This window comes from Corvus cornix, chromosome 3 (genome assembly GCF_000738735.6).
Source record: "Corvus cornix cornix isolate S_Up_H32 chromosome 3, ASM73873v5, whole genome shotgun sequence".
NCBI classification, from domain to species: domain Eukaryota; kingdom Metazoa; phylum Chordata; class Aves; order Passeriformes; family Corvidae; genus Corvus; species Corvus cornix.
In genome coordinates, this window is record NC_047056.1 from 2142703 (window position 1) to 2162495 (window position 19793).

Genomic DNA, 19793 nt, shown 5'->3' on the forward strand with positions numbered 1-19793 from the left:
CTTAGCATCTAAGTAACATTCAAGTCTCAGCTTTTGCTCTGACGTTCATTGTAACAGGCCTCTACGATTCATCATACAGTCACCAAGAAAATACAAGATACACCTCTGAGAATTATCATATACACTTATATTTAGCTGTATATGAGCACACTTGTGTGCATCATTATGGATAAGTGAGTCAGTAACTATAAAAAGACCATGTTAAGTGGTTTCAAAACCCTGGATTGAGAGTCACATGAACCAGTTTACAGTCGGGTTCCACACAAACCTTCCCTGCTATGTTTTAGTGGCCTTTTCTCTCAAGGTTTTACACACGGAGCATATTTCTACCTTAGAGAAAGCTCAATAAAAAGCAAACACACAAAAAGAAACACAAATCCCAATGGCCACAGCATATTTCTGCCCCAGGACATCTGCTGCTCATGAACCCTCTCTCTCCTCCGCACGACTTCTGTGCGTGCTTTTTAGCTCTTCAAACCAAATGCACAAAAACAAAAGCATGACTTCTATTCATGATTAAATGCAGCACTTCTCGGGATACAGAAAACAGCAAGACACCACAGCAGAGTATTTTGGAGCAAGTTCTTATGGTGAATAGCTACAGAAAGGAGATACGTGAATTAGAATTGGCATGAAAAACTATTTCTCATGCTTCAGCTGTGAAATAAGTCCATGATCTCTCCAGGCATGAACTCAATGACCTCTGTGGAAAAATATCACTCCAGAACACACCGGGATTGCATTCACTCAGATAAGGGGCTTCTCTTTGCCCAAAACAGCATCCAGGGGGTTGTAAAGCCCAGCATGACCCCGCCATCGGTACCCACAACCGGCAAGTCAGTTCTGGGGACCAGACACACAATACTTGCCCCAACAAATGTTACATACTGGATTTAAACCCAGGCTAAGACCAGGAAAGCATCTGAGTCTCTGCTCTCTAAGACAAACAGAAAGCAAAGCCGTGTTTTCCACTGTGGTGTTGCGCCTGCCAGCAGCTCATCCTTCCCCATTACCACCATCAAGTTATCAATGCTGAGAATTCTCTGTTCTTCATCAAAACAAAGGATTTCATTAGGGTAGACAGCAGACAGAGCAACTCCAAGTGTCAGAACACGAGCAGCAGAGAGCTCCTTTTTTTTGTTTTCCAAAGCAAGACAGACAACTCATTCCTAAATCACTTAAAATTTCTTGGAGTGAAATTAAGAGACTCTATCATTCCCTTTGGCATGTAATCCCAGAAGTACAATTAGGCCAGCTCTTATACTTTTATGATAGCACTTGTAATATTTACTGGTGGCATTTAAAAATACCCCAGCTCTTGACTCTGCACCTGCATGAAAACTTCAGACTTGTCAAATAAAGGCATTTCTGGCCCTCCTGACCTGCTGCAGTGCTGCACCTGCCCAGCTTCACTCTCCAAGGCAATTCCTTTCAACAGCTCCATTTAAGACAGGTCATTACTGAAGTTAATTATGTTGAGCAGTAAAAAAAAAAAGGAACTAAATCGCTATTTCAAACACGAAAAACCAGTTGCTGCAAAAGGACTGAGCTTGTCCTCTTGAGCACTGTGGACCCACCTGGTTTCTGATCATAGCTGATCCCACCTGAGAACCGAGTGCCTCCTGCCGTGGCCCCAGCGCCGGCTCTCGGAGAGCCTGGGACGTCCTTCCCCCGGGAAGGGTCACACCAGCACACGCTTACTCAACTCTTGGCTCCCATTGAGCTTCTCTCCTCAGGTAAGAGCAGCTGCTTTCTGCTCCTCCCAGACAGTTCCCAAGTGTGTTCTTCCCCCGCCCCTTCTCAGAGGGCCTAAAGCTGGTTCCAGATGCAGAAAGCCAGGCTGACTGTACAGGTTCTGCCACAGCCACATTAAAGCCATTTTGCTCCTTTATCATCCACCAGACAATGCCCCAGCACTGCAGTAGCTGCTTTACTGAGACCAGCACTACAACGTAGCCTCACAGAAATTAGTGTACAATTAAGGGAGATACACCTTGGAAAACCACTTTGATTGGAGAGGTCCATTTCTGGGAAGAGTTACCAGAAATGGAAACATCTGAGTTTCTATTCAGACACTTTAACATTGACCTACATGATTTTATTAACACTATTCGTATGTAACAATGACGTATCAGTCAACTGTCACAGTAAGACGTAACATCTGAATTCTAACTAAGAAATAATAAGACACGGCCCTCAAAGAGGAGGAAAAGATTGCCAAGGAAATCTTTCTTCAGTCTTTCTCAACTTTTTTTCAAATTTTCAATCTTTCATAATGAAAGACAGAGACAACTACAGAGAAGTACCAGTCTTTTCTTTCTTCTTTAATACTTTAACTTAGAATTTTAAAAAAGAGCAATTTTTACTGTACAGTCACATTTCTCCTCTACCCAGTGCTTTGTTTTTACTTTCAGGAGGTTCAGAGCCCACTTGCCATCACGTGGGAAGTTGATTTTCTTATTAGGTCTGCATACAAATTGGTGAACATCAGAAGGACCCTCTTTGATTTTTAAAGTCTGTACCTCACAGTAGAAAAACGAGTAATTCTCGTGAGCCCCTGGGAAATGTTTTGAAGTCTAAAAGAGATCAGTGAACTCACTGATGCAACATAATTAATGAAGGGATTAGGACACTCTTATAGGGAGTGTTTTGGGGGAAAATTTATCACATCAATTGTTCGTTCCAAAAAAAGTATTTTAATTTGAATGTTTTAATTATGTATTTTAGAAGTCAGTGCTAACAAACCCAGGTAATAAGGGGTGATGTTTCAGCCAAGTTCTGCTCAGGTATTTTAGCAGGTCTGAATCTTTTGAAAGTGATGTATTGATCTAAAACAGCATCCATCATGTTAAAGGTGATACTTCTAAGTCTTAACGTCTTGCTCAACATTCTTGTACACTGAAAAGCCAGTAAAACCTTGGCCAAGTGTGACTCTTGACCAAGTGTACAGGATAATTCCTTCTCCCACGAAAGAGGTGTTCAATTCTTACTTCCCACATTCACAGTTTTATTTTGAGTGGATAACTCAGAAGAATCTTAAGCACTGAAATATCATCTTCTCAGTCTGTAAATTCCATGTTCTTATAGTCTCATCTCAACCTTGCTACACAAGATGAGGGCATTGCTTGTTTCTGGTTTTATTTTAAAGTTTTTAATCAATTTGAAGGCTTTGAAGTTCTATATCACCTTTAAGCATAAATAGTGTCTATTTCATAAATATGATTCACTGCCATCCACCTGCAGATTCTTGCGAGGACATGTAGAGATTCTAGCAAAGGTCACTTGTATTTCCATGAACTATCACACCTGTTTTCCTGAAAGAGAGAAAATACTCTGTAACCAACTCGTTATATCAAGGTATGAGATTCAAAAACATTTCTTAAAAACAAGATTTCTTCAGTGAATTTTCCCTTCTTTTTGTGCTGGCAATCATTCTTAGAAGGTTGCCACAGATGGCCTTGAGTTCCCACTACTGCACTGTGCCTTTGCATTTGCCAATCTCGCTGTGTAACTTCTCCTGATTTTAAGATCAGACACCTTCCTGTTCTAGCAGCTTTCTAAGAATAAGAAAACCGACACAAATTTTGGGAAAAGTTGAGGCATAAGCCTTCTGACAGTCAAATACATGCTGGAAAACTACTTCTAAGGAAGAACTTTGGCCATTTCACTAATTGACTGAAATTTTCTCTACTAATTCACTTAATCGAGAAAGCAACTTATTTCTCCTGTTCCTCTGCCCTGTTTGTTTTTTTAATTAAAAAAAGAAATGATAGCAAGGTAGAGAAAAAGGACATTGTAGATGAACAAATAAGTTTGTTTTGGACAGAGGGGGCTGTCCAGACTGCCTGAGACTGTCAAGGCATTTGAACAAATTGTATATCATGAACCTTTCTACAGCTACAACACAGCTGGCAAGCAGCACCTGCACAGCACTGAGGGGTAACTGCTCAGTACAGACCCAGACTGACACAATTCTTTAGCAGAGCTGTAAAGTGCAGTACTGAGTCAGCTGAAGCTGCTCCTCTGGCCTTACCTGTCACTGGGATGACGTGGATGTCTGTGGAACAGCCCCTCCCAGGACAATGCTGTTTTTGTCAGTCAGGGTTTTCGGGGTGCTGGTGGCTGGGGACTGGAGAATTTTACGTGAAAGCCTCATTCTGCCATCAGTGGGATCACGGCCAAAGTACTTAACCTGGTAAGGAGACAAAGCATTTTCACACTGACAACTTAAGAGAGCTGGATATAGCATTTTCCTTAAAAGATTGGTTTGATATTTTATCAATTTGATTCTAGAAGAGCCATAAATAGGCATCCTTTAGCCTATATTGCTGTCAAATAATGTGGTGCCTAGATAGCAAGAGTATGACACTAAGTAAATCTAATTTGAATGACCAGGCCTTTAACTAGCACAGAAAGGGAATCCATTATGGAAAAATATTTTCTTCATAAACACTAAATAAATAATTATAAAAAAATCAAATTTTAAAATATGAACAGCATTTTATTAGCATTTTAAAGTTAAAAAAATAATTACCTGAATTTCTTGTCCAACTTCTAATCCCAGGGCACTAGGGTGTTTAATCTAGAACACAGTGTTTTTCAGAAATAAAATTATCTGAGTTAGTTATAAAAATCCCTTCTTTCAGGGGGTCTTCATGCTACACTTCAACCTCAGTGGCTCAGCACTACCTTAGGAACAACAGGTTTCTGAATATTCCTTGGAAAAGGGTATTACAGAGCCAAAGAACTCGGTGTAAAAAGGACTGCAGCAGCCACACAGCTGATTGTTTGCAGCTTTAAGTATAGGGCAGGCAGAATTAAACAAAAAAGTGCTGCTAATTAACAGCTTCTAACCTGGAAATGGACTGTGGAACAACAGTGAGTGTGTTACAGCCATGACAACTGGTTAAAAATAAATATAATTGCCCATTTTATACCTGTTTAAGGATGGATTACCTTTCTTTGATCCAGCTGTGAATTATGAAGTAATACTGGGGTCATATTCGGATACAGTTTTACCATCACTCCAGAATCTCTGCAGCAGGAAACAGCCCAGTTATTTCAAAGTGCCTCAAGAAAAGTCCACATTTCCCTCTGCATATGGTCCCCAAAGCAAGCATTAGTAAGCTTCTCATAAACAAAAGTTTACTCATCTCTTTTAAAAAAAATCTTTTATTCACCATAACATGTCCACTCATTTTTCCTTAGCTGGTAGTGAATGAGAATTTCTTATTTCAGGGCAGTACTTCAGTAATAGGTACCATCCAAAAAGTACTTTTTACAAGACAAATATTGGGCTGAAAAGTGAAAAGCAAATTCATAACCATCTCTTTCAGATTCAAAGATGAAAAAGGCCTTAAGTTTTATAATTTAGAGACATTCTAAAAACTAAAAAAGCAGCAAAAATAAAGAGCTTTATCAGGAAACAAAATACTATTTTCAATAGAAAAAATATCAGAAATTATGTAGGTGCCAAGAACCCCAGCATAAGTTTGGCACCTTTAAAAATCATTTACTATTCCACAACATATTTAGATATCAGGAACACAGCTATGTAAATAAACTAACTTAAACTCCAAAGCAGTTTTTATACCTTAGTTCAGTTATTGTGGCTGTATAAACTGCCCCAAATTCCAAATTAACTTCTTGCTGTAGAAGAAGAAAAGCAGACAGTAAGACACAAAGTCACAAAGAGCAAACTGAAAAAGTTAACAACAGAAGTCTGTTCTTACATCATCTTTGCAGATCTCCCCAATAAATTCTCTGGCTTCGTGCATTGCCCCTGGTGTGGGAGCAAACACAGAATAGGTCTCTTCATCCAGCTGACTCACAGTCACACCTGAAAGTGGGCATTTAGGAGAGCATTTAGGTGCAGGCTGCAGAAAGTCACACTCAGCAAAGACCTGCACGGAGCAGAATGGTTTTGCACAGACTCATTAAGATCTGAGTTCTAATCATCGTTTAATCTTGTTCAGCTTTACATGCAATTGCACGGCCACCACCTTCTTGCAAATACCGGGATAAACTTGTGGGCCATAAAGGAACACAAAATTGTTTTTATAATCCTTTAAAGGCAGGGAAAAAAATCCTGAATAAATGCTGAGGGTTATGAATCAATTTCCTAGAGATTTTTAATAAAACCTGCATTAATAGCTGATGGAAATTAAAGTGTTTTGGAGACAGAATGGTAAAATTCTTTGCTCCTCTGGAGTAGTTTTGTGGCCAGACCACCTAGGCTTGCAATCAAAGGGAAATATGATTTTTCCTCCTTTTCTCCACCCAATCCCCTGAGAAGAATTAATCAAATTCACCAGACCATTAAGGGTTTCAGGTCCAAAGCAGAGCATCTACCTGGTACTCTACAGATATCAGTATTTTTTCATTTTTAGTTTGCACTGAGCTCAATATACAAGTCTGAAACAAAGGGAAACACATCAGGATAAATTATCACAGGAATCAAGAATGTCTCACCAGTCTGTGCTTGCAGTTTTTTCAAATTATAAGCCCCAGGACCAACGAATCTTAATCTTTTTGATAATGGAACGTGGATAGTTTCTGAAAGAACATTTTGAAGTCCTTTGAAATGCTAAATACAATCACCTTGAAAGCTATCGCACAAAAAAGGCACATTCCTTTAGCTTTTAATCTTTTACAGCTACCTGTGGTATTTGCTGAACATGAGTGTAATTATAGGTAAGAACTGAAATAAATGAAAACACAGAATACACTTTGATGACTGTAAATTACCTGAAGCCATACTGATACTCTCATCTATATCAATTCTGATTTTGTGAGAGCTTCACATAACTTCACTCAAATTCTGTTTTCTGCTGTGCACTGAAATAGAACAGTGCTGCCCCACATGGCAACAAAAATCCCCCCAAAATAACCAAAAATAACCAAATCCCCTCTACAAATTAAAAATAACCCCACAGGGCAGGAGCAAAAATATATAACAATCAATCGTTAAAAAAAAAAAAAGCTGTTTTAAGCAGAAGCTTATTGTTAAAAAGGTAATTATGAAAGCTATGAATTCATACAATAGCATTACCTACAACTGGTCCACTTTCTTTTCTTTTAGGTCTGGGTTTTGCCAGTGTTTGGTTCATGATTTGTAAAATCTCCCTCTTTGCAGCTAGAGGGAATAATAATAAAAAAAAATCAGTAATTTTGTATATGATTAAAATAAATATGTGAAGTTTTTGTTAAACAGTAGAAAAACATTCCTTATCAAAACCTGTCTCCTGCCTAGCTGGAGAAGGTCAAGCTGAAAGTTTTCCAACTCATGAAATCCTTATTAAACCACGTAGCTTCATTTTCTCATGTGCTTTAAGAATATTTTAGCTGCACATGTCAGAACACAGATGGCAGTAAGTTTCACTTGTAAATATAGCTGAATTTATGGGAAATGAGAGAAAGTTTGCTGTTATTTTGATAACTTTATCCTATTGGATTTAAACAAAGTCATGTAATGTGTGTTAGTCCAAATCATTCAATGTCTGAAGTTACTTTAAAGTTAGTTTGGAGCTTACTGATTAAGCCAAACTCATTTTATAGAGGCTTGGTTTTTTCCACAACAAAACCAAAAAATGAACAGTCATACATCTTAATACCATTTATCATTAAACATGATAAAATGGGTGCAAATCCAAGCATGGACCTACCTGTAGCTTGCTGAATAGCTTCCACCACAATTTTTATTGGTATTCCTGGCAGCTTCAGATCAACCTGACATGAAAAGAATGAAGTGGCATCAATATGTCAGGAAAGCTTTTTTAATACTCTCTCAAGAGTTTCACTTGAGGAAGATTTCATGTCACAATACCTGCAGTGCTGTTATCCCTTTATTAGTGCCTGCCATCTTGAAATCCATATCTCCATAGTAATCTTCAATTCCCTGCCAGCACAGACAGAGAAAACCAAGTTGGAGTCATTTTATCACAGTGCCAGGTCCCACTATACTGAAAGTACAGAGGAATTACTTTTGAGACTTCCAGGTTTTCTTCAGCTTTATTTTGCTGCTCAGGATTAACACTGTTCCCTCCTCTCTTTAGAAATTAGTTGCTTTTGTGAACAAGTGTTTGATCGACAGCTGATTTTGTGCTGTCAGTGGCTGCACATTTTCCTCCCCAGCCACTCTTCCAAGTGCTCAATCTCCACCCCATATATTGTGTCTTTCAGTAAATTAATAATTTTTTTTCTCCCATGAGGAAAAACAAAATTCATTGGGAAGAGAAAGCTTATGAATGCTTAAATAACTAATAACACACACAAAAAAAAGAAACACGACTGAACATTTCACAGAGATTTTTCAAAATAAGGGAGGAAGTTAGGAGATAAAATCGAGAAGATACAAGCAATTTTTCAGTAGTGATGTTCCAGAGTTAACTAGGTAAAAGGTTACAAAAGAAGGCCAGAAGAGGTATTTTTCAGCACTCAGCAGCAACAATAACAATGTGAGGAACACTCACCAGGATGTCTGTCAGCAAACGATAGTCCTCAATGTCCCCTTTTCCCTGACTGCACTTGGTAATAAGGCCTATGGCTACACCGGCAACTGCATTTGTTACTGGAACTCCTAAGAGTGGCAAAAAACCCCATTTTTGAACCCTGTGGTCATTTCCAGATCCTGTAACACATTATCACATGCAGATATTATCCTTGTAAGTGCCATATTTTGTACCTGCATCCATTAATGCCAAACTTCCACCACATGCAGAAGCCATGGAAGAGGACCCTGGAGTTGGAATACAGGAAAAAAACAGGGATTAAACACTGAAAAAATACAAGCTAGAGTTATTTCCCTCAACCTGTAGCATAAAAGTGCCCCAAATACCATTTTATTAAACCAAGAAAGGTCCATTGTTCATGGACATGTACATGCTTTTTATTTGAAGTGTTTCAGGTAATAATTACGAAGAACATTTAAACTGAAATCTATTATTTAACATGCCTATATGTCACATTTGTCAAACCTACACTTTTTAAGAACCAAATTCAATCTCTAGCACTAGGGTAGAAACAAGAAAATCCTAATACCATTTGATTCTAAGACTTCAGAAGTAACTCGGATTGTGAATGGGAAATCCTGGGGAATAACTGGTTTCAAAGCTCGTTCTGCCAATGCACCTGTTTAAAAAAGATACCAAGTGATCCATAAATAGAAATCAGATAAAATACTGAAACTTCCAGCATGGGATTTCTCTGGGCTGGACTTACCATGTCCAAGTTCTCTCCTGTTCATCCCAGTAACTTTGCCAATCTCATTGGTTGCATAAGGTGGAAACTATGAAGCAAAAGATGTGTATACACAGAAAATTAATGTGCATTTCTTTTCCATTTTAAAGCATACACTTAGAAAAACATCTTTGAAGTTTTGGTGCATCTCAAGGTAAAAATAAATTTAAAATAAAATAATTTCAAGCCACCACGTGACTTCTATCAGTCACTTGGTTTGCAAACCAGGACCAGTTTAGGTAATGTTTAGTAAATGTTTTACTTCCACAGAACAAAAGAGAATAAAGCAGTTGCAAGGTAGCTAAGAGAGAACACAAGCAGCTTCCTCCAAATAAACTTGTCAAACAACCTAGCAGAAATGTTATTTCTGTCACAGAGATAATGGAACAAGATATGCCTGCTGCCTGGAGGAAATACTCTGGGCAAGCTCCAAAGGCTGAGAGAGATCCAAGATGTAAAAGCATTTATTTACTACTGCTGTGGCATGTCAGCTGAACATATTAATAGAGTTTACTAAAAATAATAGCACAGGTTAATCCTGCTTTCAGTAAGAACCTGTTCTGAAGGAGCTCACCTAATGTTACAGCATTAAAAACGCTGTATAAAATGTCAATTTACAAATTACCTACTGCTTTTCAGGAAACCAGCACTTCTGTTCATATAAATTCATGCATCAATTAGCATAAATACATTTTAGCAAATCTAGAGATAATTTATAACCTTGGAAGTGATCAAGTGCACCTTTAAAAGCAAGACATAAAGCCCTTCTGTGAATCATGCAGAAAGCTGTGACACAGGAAAACTCTCACCTCATAATGCAGCATGAAGTTTTTATCTTTTATTCCACTATTAATTAAAAACAAGACCATGTTAAAAAAGGAGCAACCAAACATGTTTTACACACAACAAGTAGTTCAAGCTGATATTGTGATGCTTACAAATGGATCAAGCCAAAACCAACAAATCAATACATTTGCTGATCACCCACAGTTACCAAAATTAGCAAATGTGGACAAATTCTTTCAGGGTAATATAGATTTAACTACAGTAAAGCTGAGACATTAAAATGTAAAAGCTCCCACACTGGGATGAAATCACTGAACTGTGGCTTTAAAAGGAACGAATTTCACTTCAGCCTTCAGCAATAAAGTGTTCAAGGCAAAAGGACTAGCTTGCTACATCCTAAATTACATTTTCCCTGCTCCAAAAAAAAAAGAATGTATGTATTTAAAATATATAAACCAGACTGGATGTTACTCCAGTTTCAAGTGTGTGCCTATGGAATTAATGTCACCTTAACACAAACCCAATGCCATGATCTGTGGAAAACAGGCCACTTCGAAGTCTAATTTGACACAATTTTCAGTCCTAAGAAATGTATCTATGTCAAAGTTCAAGGGAATTTAATCAAATGTGCTTAAATGCTCACCCTCTTAGTACCACTGCCAAAGCACCAAGATATACATACCTCACTGCTGTTGAGATAACATCTGATTTTACACTCGATTCTAGAGAGTCAAATGTAACTGTACACAGAACCTAAAATAAAAATGAGCTAAGATAAAAAATAAACCCCTCTTAAACCCTTCCAGCCTTCACAAATGTTACTGTTTATGAAGAATCAAAAAGAATTACTTCAGCAACAAGTAAGATGCCATCAGCTACCACTTGTATGGACTTTTTTCCTCCATCACACAAACTTATTCATAATCTGTAAAGATCACATAATCTTACAAGCAATCACATTTAAAAATACTAACTTAATGCTTCTTAAGTAGGAGCCAAGAGCACTTTGCTCCCTAAGAAACATTTAAGAGACAGGGCCAGAGGCAGCCACGATGTTGTTTGTGCCTGTTTCCCACATGGATTTGCAGTGGGCAAGAGGGGACAACACTGAGGAGTAAATCACTGTTTGCAACTGCCACCCCAAGTCAGTGTAATAAGAAGTCAGATCAATGGCTGACAGTCTTCCAGCAAAAAGAGCTATAAAAATAGAGAAGGCCAAATCTCGAGTACAATCTTAAATCAATCCACCCAACAGCTGACACTTTTGGCAAAGAAGAGGAAAAAAAATCATCTCATTATTGCAATTTTTTGGGTAAAATTTCCCTATTTAGTTCAGGTTGCATATGAAGTTGCTTTTAAAAGATTTCTCATGACGTGCACAATTTAGCAGTGCCCTACACACCAATGTACTTATCAACCTACACACCATTTCTACTTATTCCTATTTAAATGTAAAGAAAAAGGAAACCTGGCATTTAAATGAAAAACCCAAATCTTTCAGCTTTTGAAAATTCATTTATAATTTCTGATGTTTAAGTGACACTACCTGTGTTTGACCTCTTTGAAATAAGGCTGATCCATGAAGCATTTTGAACATGTTCACTTCACATTTAATGTCTCTGAGGGAAGTCAAATCTCTCCCATCACACCTGAAGTGACAAAGAGAAATTAAGAGATCAGTTAAACCATAGTCTTGGATTAAAAGCTGACAGAACTATTATCAGTAGGAGTTTGACACACCCACCTTCTATATTCATTTAGAACTAGATTTCTAAAAATATCCTTTGAAGCCACATTGAAAGATTCCATGATTTCATAAGGCTCAGCCTCCGGAAATTTTTCTGGGTATAAAAAAGAAATTGCATCTGAAGTTGGAAAATTAATTTTATACAACTTTTACTAAAATAGCTTCCAACAAAGAGCACACTGTAACTCCAGGCAGTGCTACCTCCATTGAAGCACTCTATAAATACAAAGAAAACAAAAAATACCTTTCAGCTCCTCTTCTGTTTCAAGCCTTATTTTGTTGATTGCCTCATCTCTCGAAATCTAAAACACAGGATTTGCAACCAGTTATCTCTACAGGGCAGAGCAACAACAGAGCTTTGGGGTTTTGTTTGGTTTAAAGATCTGTAAAAATTTAAGGAGTAAGAAACAGAACTGTCACACAAATTAAAAAATCAATAATCAGGTTGGAAGGGACCTTAAGGGTTGTGTGGTCCAAGCTTTCTTGGCAAAAGCACAGTCTAGACAAGATGGCCCAGCATCCTCCCCATCTGAATCCTAAACATGTCCCATGGTGGGGAATCCACCACTTCCCTGGGGAGATTATCCCAGTGGCTGATAATTTTCCCCAAGGAGAACATTGCTCTTGCGCCCAATCAGAACCTCTCAGAAGTAACCTGCACCCATTTCCCCTCATCTTTTCCATGTGGCTCCTTGTGAAAAGGGAGTCTCCACCTCCACATAATACAAACAAAATATTGTGCTAGGTAAGAACTTACAGAACAATTTATTATTACTATTACAAATAGATGCAGGGAAGGAGACAAGCTTAAATTACAAAATCACAGAATCACTGAGGTTGGGAAAGATCTTTGAGATCATCAAGTCCAACCTATGATCAGCACCTTGTCAACCAGACCATGGCACATCCAGTCTTTCCCTGAACGCCTCCAGGGACAAAGCTTAAAGAGCTAAAAGCTTGAAGAACTCAATCCTCTACAGTTTCATTCTGATATTAATAGAGAAAATAATTATATATTAAATAATTATAAAAAATAAAATGATTGATTACTTACTTTATCATGGCTTGAATCTGTGAACACTGCATAGATCTTGTTACAAGCAAGTCTTTGGGAAGAAAAGGAAGAATTTTTGAATACACAGCTTAAAAACCACTTCTAGAACTAGGGGCTTTTTTGAGGACTAAGTATTTGAAAAATATTTGGTGAAATATCAGTCTGGTGAAAGCACCAGACTGATACTTATAAACATTGCTACATCTGCATTATTTGCTCTGAACTCACTTCTTTGCCATTTCCACGATCTCTTCAGGAGCAATAAATAATTTCTGGACAGTTCTCTTGACAACGCCTCGCTCCTTCACCAGCTGCTGAATGCCCTGGATTATCTGCTGGGTCTGCTTCACCCCCACTTTGATGGCATGGCAGAAGTCTTGCTGCAAGATATTCTCAGCAGTTGCTTCCAACATAACTGCAGTGGAAAGATAAAAATTAAGTAAATTCCCGTTTTATTGTTCAATAGCAACCTAACTCAACTGAGGAAATACAGATTAACGTTAAACTGCATAAATATGAGAGAATCTACTTTACTTAACCAGAAGTTACCTATCACTGTTGTTTGCTGCTACTATTGTATAAAAATACACATTTCAAAGATATGGAAAACATCTGCAAAGATTTCCAAGCCCTCAACAGACAACAATTAACCTGCTTACCAACTTGACTTTGTGGAGCTCCAGCAACAACTAAATTTAAAGCACTAGAGGCCATCTCTTTTCGAGTTGGATTGATAACAGTCTCTCCATCCACCAGCCCTACCCTCACTGCACCTGCAAAGAAACTCCAGAAAGTTATTTATTATCATAATAAGGAAGTTCTTTAAGGCATCATTTTCCTTTGAAAGTTACACAGCTAATAACAATAATTAAAGCTCCAGACTAATTTTAAAACATCAGCATGTTGACTGCATATTAAGAACAAATCTAGAAGACAAAATTATCTATTCTATTTTTCTTTCGGGTACTACTACTGGGTAGGGCAAATAATGCCAAGTAGTATTACACACAGTGCTGTGAGTGTACTGCAGCTGAAAGGAAAATACAGTTAAATACTTGTTCTTGGCTAGGTCTTGTCCCAGAAAAAATTCACAATGAAATAAATATCTTCTTGAGTTCCTTGAGGAAAAGTATTCGGAACCAGCTATTTTCCAAACAATACTTTTCAATAAATATGTTTCTCTAAAGAAAAAGTTAATTTATTGGTCTCTATAGTACACTCTTTCTGGATTGTAATTCCTCCCAGAAGTGTATTTAGTCCAGAAAAAATAATCTCTTGAAGTGCAATAATCCTATCCATTGTAAAATTGTTTTCAATGCTTGAAATTTAGTATTTAGATTCAGCTTCTTGTTAAAAAAGCCAAGCACCAGCTGTGGTCTAAGTCTTCCATTACATTAAAATCACCTATAATTTCACAATGTTTATTTACCAATAGGACCATTCCAGGGGATATCAGACAATGCAAGTGCTGCAGAAGCTGAAAGGAAGACAAAAATCTGGATTAGAAAAAAACTGATCTCAGTAATCCCACAGAAGCAGTAACTTCTCACAGCCCTCTTACCTCCATTAATTGCCAGAATATCAGGATCATTGACACCATCTACTGCTAAAAGATTACAAAGGATCTGGCATAAGATAAAAGACAATAAATAATTTTGGCCTATACATTTTTATTAGCTGTCAATACAAAGCTAAGGACACGAAAAAACCCCACATTCCACATATCTACACAAGCTTATGCTGCACATGGAAAATTTCTCAGGTATTTAAAGTAGAAAGCTGACAAAAAACCCCCACTAATGGATAATATTGTATCACATCATATATAAAATATGCACCATTAGCATCTTTCCTCTGTTGTACAGAAGAGATTTTAATTTTGTTCCTGCACCTTGACATTTCCGAAATTTGAAAAGTAGGATGTAATAAAAATAATTTAAGACAAGGAGATGACAAACTAAAAAGCAACTTTACATTTGTTTGTAAAGTGCAAACTCCTCCTTAATGTTAACAAAAACCATTTTTCTTAAAACAGGGCCTTTATTATGTGAACTTTTCATTGGCCATATCCCAGTTTTCCATTTTGAAGGTAGCATGACCTACCTGTGTATCATAGAAGTAGCCTGCTGGAAAGAGTGGTCTGATTGACCGATCTGCAAAGGAAATAATCAAACTCTAACAAGCAGTTTGGTTTTATAGTTAATATTCAATATGTCCTGCAATAAACCCCACAAGAAACTGACAAAATAGGGTTTTTTAAACAAACAAACAAAAAAAAAAAACAAACCAAAAAAAACCACACAAGAAACCAAAAGGCAGAGAACCCAGAAATGTATTTAGCATGACCCATATAACCTTAAAATTTCAATCATATTGATAAACAATAAATTACAAGTTTGTTTTCTGACAGCAGTTTTAAATAACTGTATTTTCAAACACTCCTGAGAAAATTACAAGGTCTTTAAAATACATTGTAAATGAAATGTTTCAGCCTACCTATTACTCTGCTTGTAAGAATTTCTTTATCAGTGGAACCAAGCTCTCTTCTTAGATAGTTTGTAGGAATTCTTCCTGCTGCAGCAGCTTTCTGACGGTAGTCAACCTTCCAAAAACAATTCAGGGATTATTAATGACACCTGATTATTTACTGCAGAGCCACAGAAACCCTCACAGGGGACCCTAAGGATCATCCAGTTCCAACCCCAGTTATCTACTTCCCTCCCATAACAATCACAGCCCTCTGAGCCTCACAATCCAACCAGTTTTCCACACAACCAAACCATACCATCTGGGCTTGGATGTCATGGCAAAGTTCACAAGGGCTTTGAGGAAAGCAAGCCTTACTAAAGCCAAGGCAGACAACATCCAGGGCTCATCCCTCACCCACACAGGGATCCTGGACATCTAGACATTTTATCATCAGCTGCAATTCTGAAGTCCAGGGTCTGTTATTTACTGTTTGAATTCCTCACTCTCCCCAGCATCCTGAACTCCATTATTTAAGGATTATCACTGCTACGTCGACCACTGATTAGCACAAAACTAATTCTGTCATTAGTACTTACCACTAATGGCATAAACTGAGATGGAGAAGGCTTGGTTTTGCTGACTGCTGTGACCATCACTGCTGTGTCACCTAGCTGGGTTAAGAAAAATAGATAAAAACTGAAGTTACCTGCAAACAAAATAACTGCAAATGTTCTAAACTCATTCAAAAGCTAAAATATGAATAAGCATTATATGGTGCAGAAAACCACCACGTAAATCTGCAATTCAGGCCATTATTTTTGCTTTTCAAACAGAATTTTTTTCCTATAAAATACAGCTGTCCCTTCATTAGGGATGACATTGCCCCTTAAGGCTCGATATCCCACATACAGCAGGCTCGGATGCCCAAACAATGACTTTTAAGATACAGGAATTTTGAAGCTGCACAAATTTTAACTATTTTTTTACCTGAACAACAGCAGATCCATCAGCGAACTTTGCAAGTTTTCCAGAAGACAGCTCCATCTTTCTAAAGGAAAGAAACAACCTGTTACATGAATTCATGGTGAATTCACATAAATTTTCCAGCAATTTCTACATTCATCTGCAGCCTCAACTGCACAGAATGAAGGCTATGCTTCACAAGATATTTAAAAATCTTCCTTAGATATGAAAATTGAAACTCCTTGAGCAAAAGTGACAAAATCCTCCTAAATTTCAAGTGCTTTAGCCTCAAGTGTCCTGCTTCTTTTACCTTGAAGCAAAGCCTTGTAGCACATCAGCTGTCACTAGGAATTACATCCAAGCCTTGGAGGCAAAGGTGAATCACCAGCTCCAGCTGGGTTTAGCCAGTGGAAAACACCCTCACAGGCCAAGGGGAGCTGCTTGCACTCCCAGAGAACACCACGTCCCACCACGGCTGCAGAATATTCCCTCCTTCATGGCAGAGAATGGAGCACAAGGAGACAATGATGACACACTCAGGAGTGAGACATGGATTACTTATTCCTGAGTTGTGCTGGCTGCTCGGTGCTATTCCACAAGCCCAGCACACCCTCCTGACTTTCCATGCCATTATTTATACAAAGAAGTCCAGCGGTGGTCCCTTCCCAAGCACAGCCCCTCTGTTACAATTCGTTAGTCATTTCTATACAGGTTATCCCAGGTAACTTGTTCACATGCTTGGGGGAACACTTGGGCAGGGCCCCTATAACCTGTAGGTGTGATCTTTACTGTTACAATAATGAACACAGTTCAGCTACAGAATCACAGAATGGTTTGAATGGGAAGGGATCCTGAAGATCATCGAGTTCTACCCCTCCACTATCCCAGGTTGCTCCAAGCCCTGTCCAACCTGGCCTTGAACACTTCCAGGGATGGGGCACCTACAGCTTCTCTGGGCAACCTGTGTCAGGACCTCACAAGGAAGATTTTTTTTTCCTAATAGCTCATCTAAACTACTGTCTTTCAATTTTAATCTGTTCCCCTTGTGCATGCCCTCATAAAGAGTCTCATCATTTGTCTAGTCAGCTGCCTTCAGGCACTGGAAGGCCAGGATTAGGTGACCCCAAAGCTTTTCTTCTCCAGGCTGAACAATCCCAGTTCTCTCAGCCTTTCCTCACGGGAGAGGTCTCCATCCCTCTGATCAACTTGGTGGCCTCGAATATTTTGCTAAATTGGCAATGTACACATAGACATCCATTAGCATCTTGATTTTCTGCATCCTTAGGGCTCGTTAGTTCCCGGATGCCCCTGGCTAAGCGATGACAAGGATGATTCCACTGATCCGGTCTCCTTTCTTGCTGATTAGGCTTGCCAGCACGCCAAGATCCGACATCAAAGAACGTCCCGACTGAGGATAACCTCGACACGTTCCGCATTTTGTACCACTTTCTCCTCACGTTTGCCTCACTCTCCAGCCGGGGCAGCGCTCCGTACTGCCGCCCCCCCACACCCCTCAGAGCCCCTCACCTGCCGCCCACCTCCACCGTCACGGCCCGCCCGAGCCCGAGCCCGGGCCCTGCCGCGGCGCCGCGGGCGGGCACCCACGGCAGGGCGGGGCGGCCCGGGGGCAGGACCCGCCGCCACCGCGCCGCGGCCCCGCCGCCATCCCGGCACAGCGCGCCCAGCGCGGTGCGGCCGCAGCTCGTGGCGGCCGCCATAGCGCCCGCGGCAGGAAAGGGTGGCCACGCGATTGGCTCGGGGGAGCGGCACCGCGCAGTAAGAGCGAAGCGGATTGGCTCCGGCGCCGCCGCGCCGGTTTCGGTTCCGTACGGGCGCTACAGCGGCTGCGGAGGGTCAGGAGGCGTAGGGCGCGCGAATGGCGGTGCTCCGCTACCCTCGGATCCTGAGGTAAAAAGCAGCAGGAAAAGGTCCGAGGCGGCGCCTGAGGCGGTCTTGGAGCCAGCTCGGGCTGGAATCTGAGGAAAACCCGCTCGAACGTGGCTCGGAGCGAGGAAGAGGACACCTGCACCGGGCTGCCGCCTCTTCCCGCCACCGGCGCCTCAGGAGCCAAGGTGGCGCCTGGGAGAGTTGGTAACGTTCCGCAAAAGTTCCCGACCATTCCTGAGGGGCAAGCCCGAACGCCGGTTTAAATTCATGAGGGGAAAAATACATGCATTTGAAATTAATTTGCCCCACAGACCTTGTTCTGGAGTACACCCACCAAAAAAAAAAACAAAACAAACAAATACAAAAAACAAAACAAAACAAAAAAAAAAAAAAAAAAAAAAAACCACCCCAAACCAAAACACCCTTTTAAGCCAGGAACACCAAAATAATCCGAAATGTGCAAGAAGAAGGTTAGAACACAGTTATCGCTTATCACAAACTTCTTGTGCTCTTACATGCTCAGAGTGTATCAGAATAACACTCGGGACAGCGGTTTTGTTTACTAATTATTTCTCAGTGTAATGCAAAATCGATTAGTAATTAGTGTTAGTTATGTCACTGAGGTGAGTGAACAATAATGTGATCATGGAGGTATGATCACACCAACCGTGAGATAATTTATATTCATTTAATCCCACATATATCTGTCACACATCACCTTAAACTCACCTGCCATCTGGATGTAGCAATTTAAATTCAGCAACTAATTAATAAAAAACTTAATCATTTACTACTGTTTTATTTCTAATGCTATTTTGATATTGCTTAACTGGAGTTTTCTGTCCAAGCTGCATGTATAGGAAACAGATTCACTGGGAGAACAATCTAAGCAATAATTTTTCTTTTGTTCCAACATGTTTCTTATCTTTTTGGCAAAACACAAAAGTGAGAAGTAAAATGATCAGAAACTAGGGATTTGGCCTGGGCAAAAAGGCTGTTAACTTTATCCAGATTTACAATTTATTGGTACAGTTTTATTTGGTACAAAAATATATTAGGTGACAAAGCAGGAATGTTCCCCATGTTCTCCTGAATTCATATTCACTTTGTTGCTGGCAAACAGACAATTGTTTAGAAAGTTTTTAATGTAACTATTACTCATTAAAATTGCTATTCTCACACTCACCAACATGATAAGTGAATATTTCATCACTGTCATGCACTAACAAACTATGGCCATACCACTGTCATAGGAAAAGGATATCAGAGCTTGGATTTCATTCAAGATACTAGGCAGCAAACAAAATTAATGTTTAACCTCATGAAAAAAAGCAAAACTATGGTGAATTTATTAAGAAGGAAATGAAGTGCAAATCTCTCTTCATTAAATTTACTCTTTTTTTTTTTTTAATTCCACTGTTGGAAATTCAAACAAAAACCCCAAAACAAACCACAAAAAAAAGTCCAGCCCAGTGTAGACACCTGCAGCTATTTAGCATAAAAATCTTGAGCCTGCCAAGAATTTTTCAAGTCCATCCTTAGTAGAGAGTAAAGTTCACCTTTTTTCTTGTAAAATGAGATTTATGTGCTGTACTTGAAAATTCAGCTTCCACACTAATATACAAATGCAGTTTTCTTCTCAGAAAGCCC

General features: G+C 39.2%; 1 protein-coding gene across 1 annotated transcript; it reads right to left on the bottom strand.

Moving 5' to 3' along the window:
• Window positions 1-2083: 2083 nt before the first annotated feature.
• PNPT1 (polyribonucleotide nucleotidyltransferase 1) lies at window positions 2084-17974 on the bottom strand. The gene is made up of 29 exons (XM_039569644.1): window positions 17784-17974; window positions 16281-16341; window positions 15890-15964; window positions 15321-15426; window positions 14928-14977; window positions 14386-14449; window positions 14254-14301; window positions 13484-13597; window positions 13053-13239; window positions 12825-12876; window positions 12015-12072; window positions 11768-11864; window positions 11570-11672; window positions 10706-10776; window positions 10047-10083; window positions 9220-9286; window positions 9040-9129; window positions 8684-8737; window positions 8472-8578; window positions 7826-7897; window positions 7665-7728; window positions 7052-7135; window positions 6472-6555; window positions 5733-5839; window positions 5594-5649; window positions 4957-5035; window positions 4535-4582; window positions 4034-4192; window positions 2084-3314 (listed from the first exon to the last, which is right to left on the bottom strand). The coding sequence occupies exons 1-28, from the start codon at window positions 17972-17974 to the stop codon at window positions 4037-4039; spliced, it is 2382 nt and encodes a 793-aa protein (XP_039425578.1). The 3' UTR covers window positions 2084-3314; window positions 4034-4036.
• Window positions 17975-19793: the final 1819 nt, after the last annotated feature.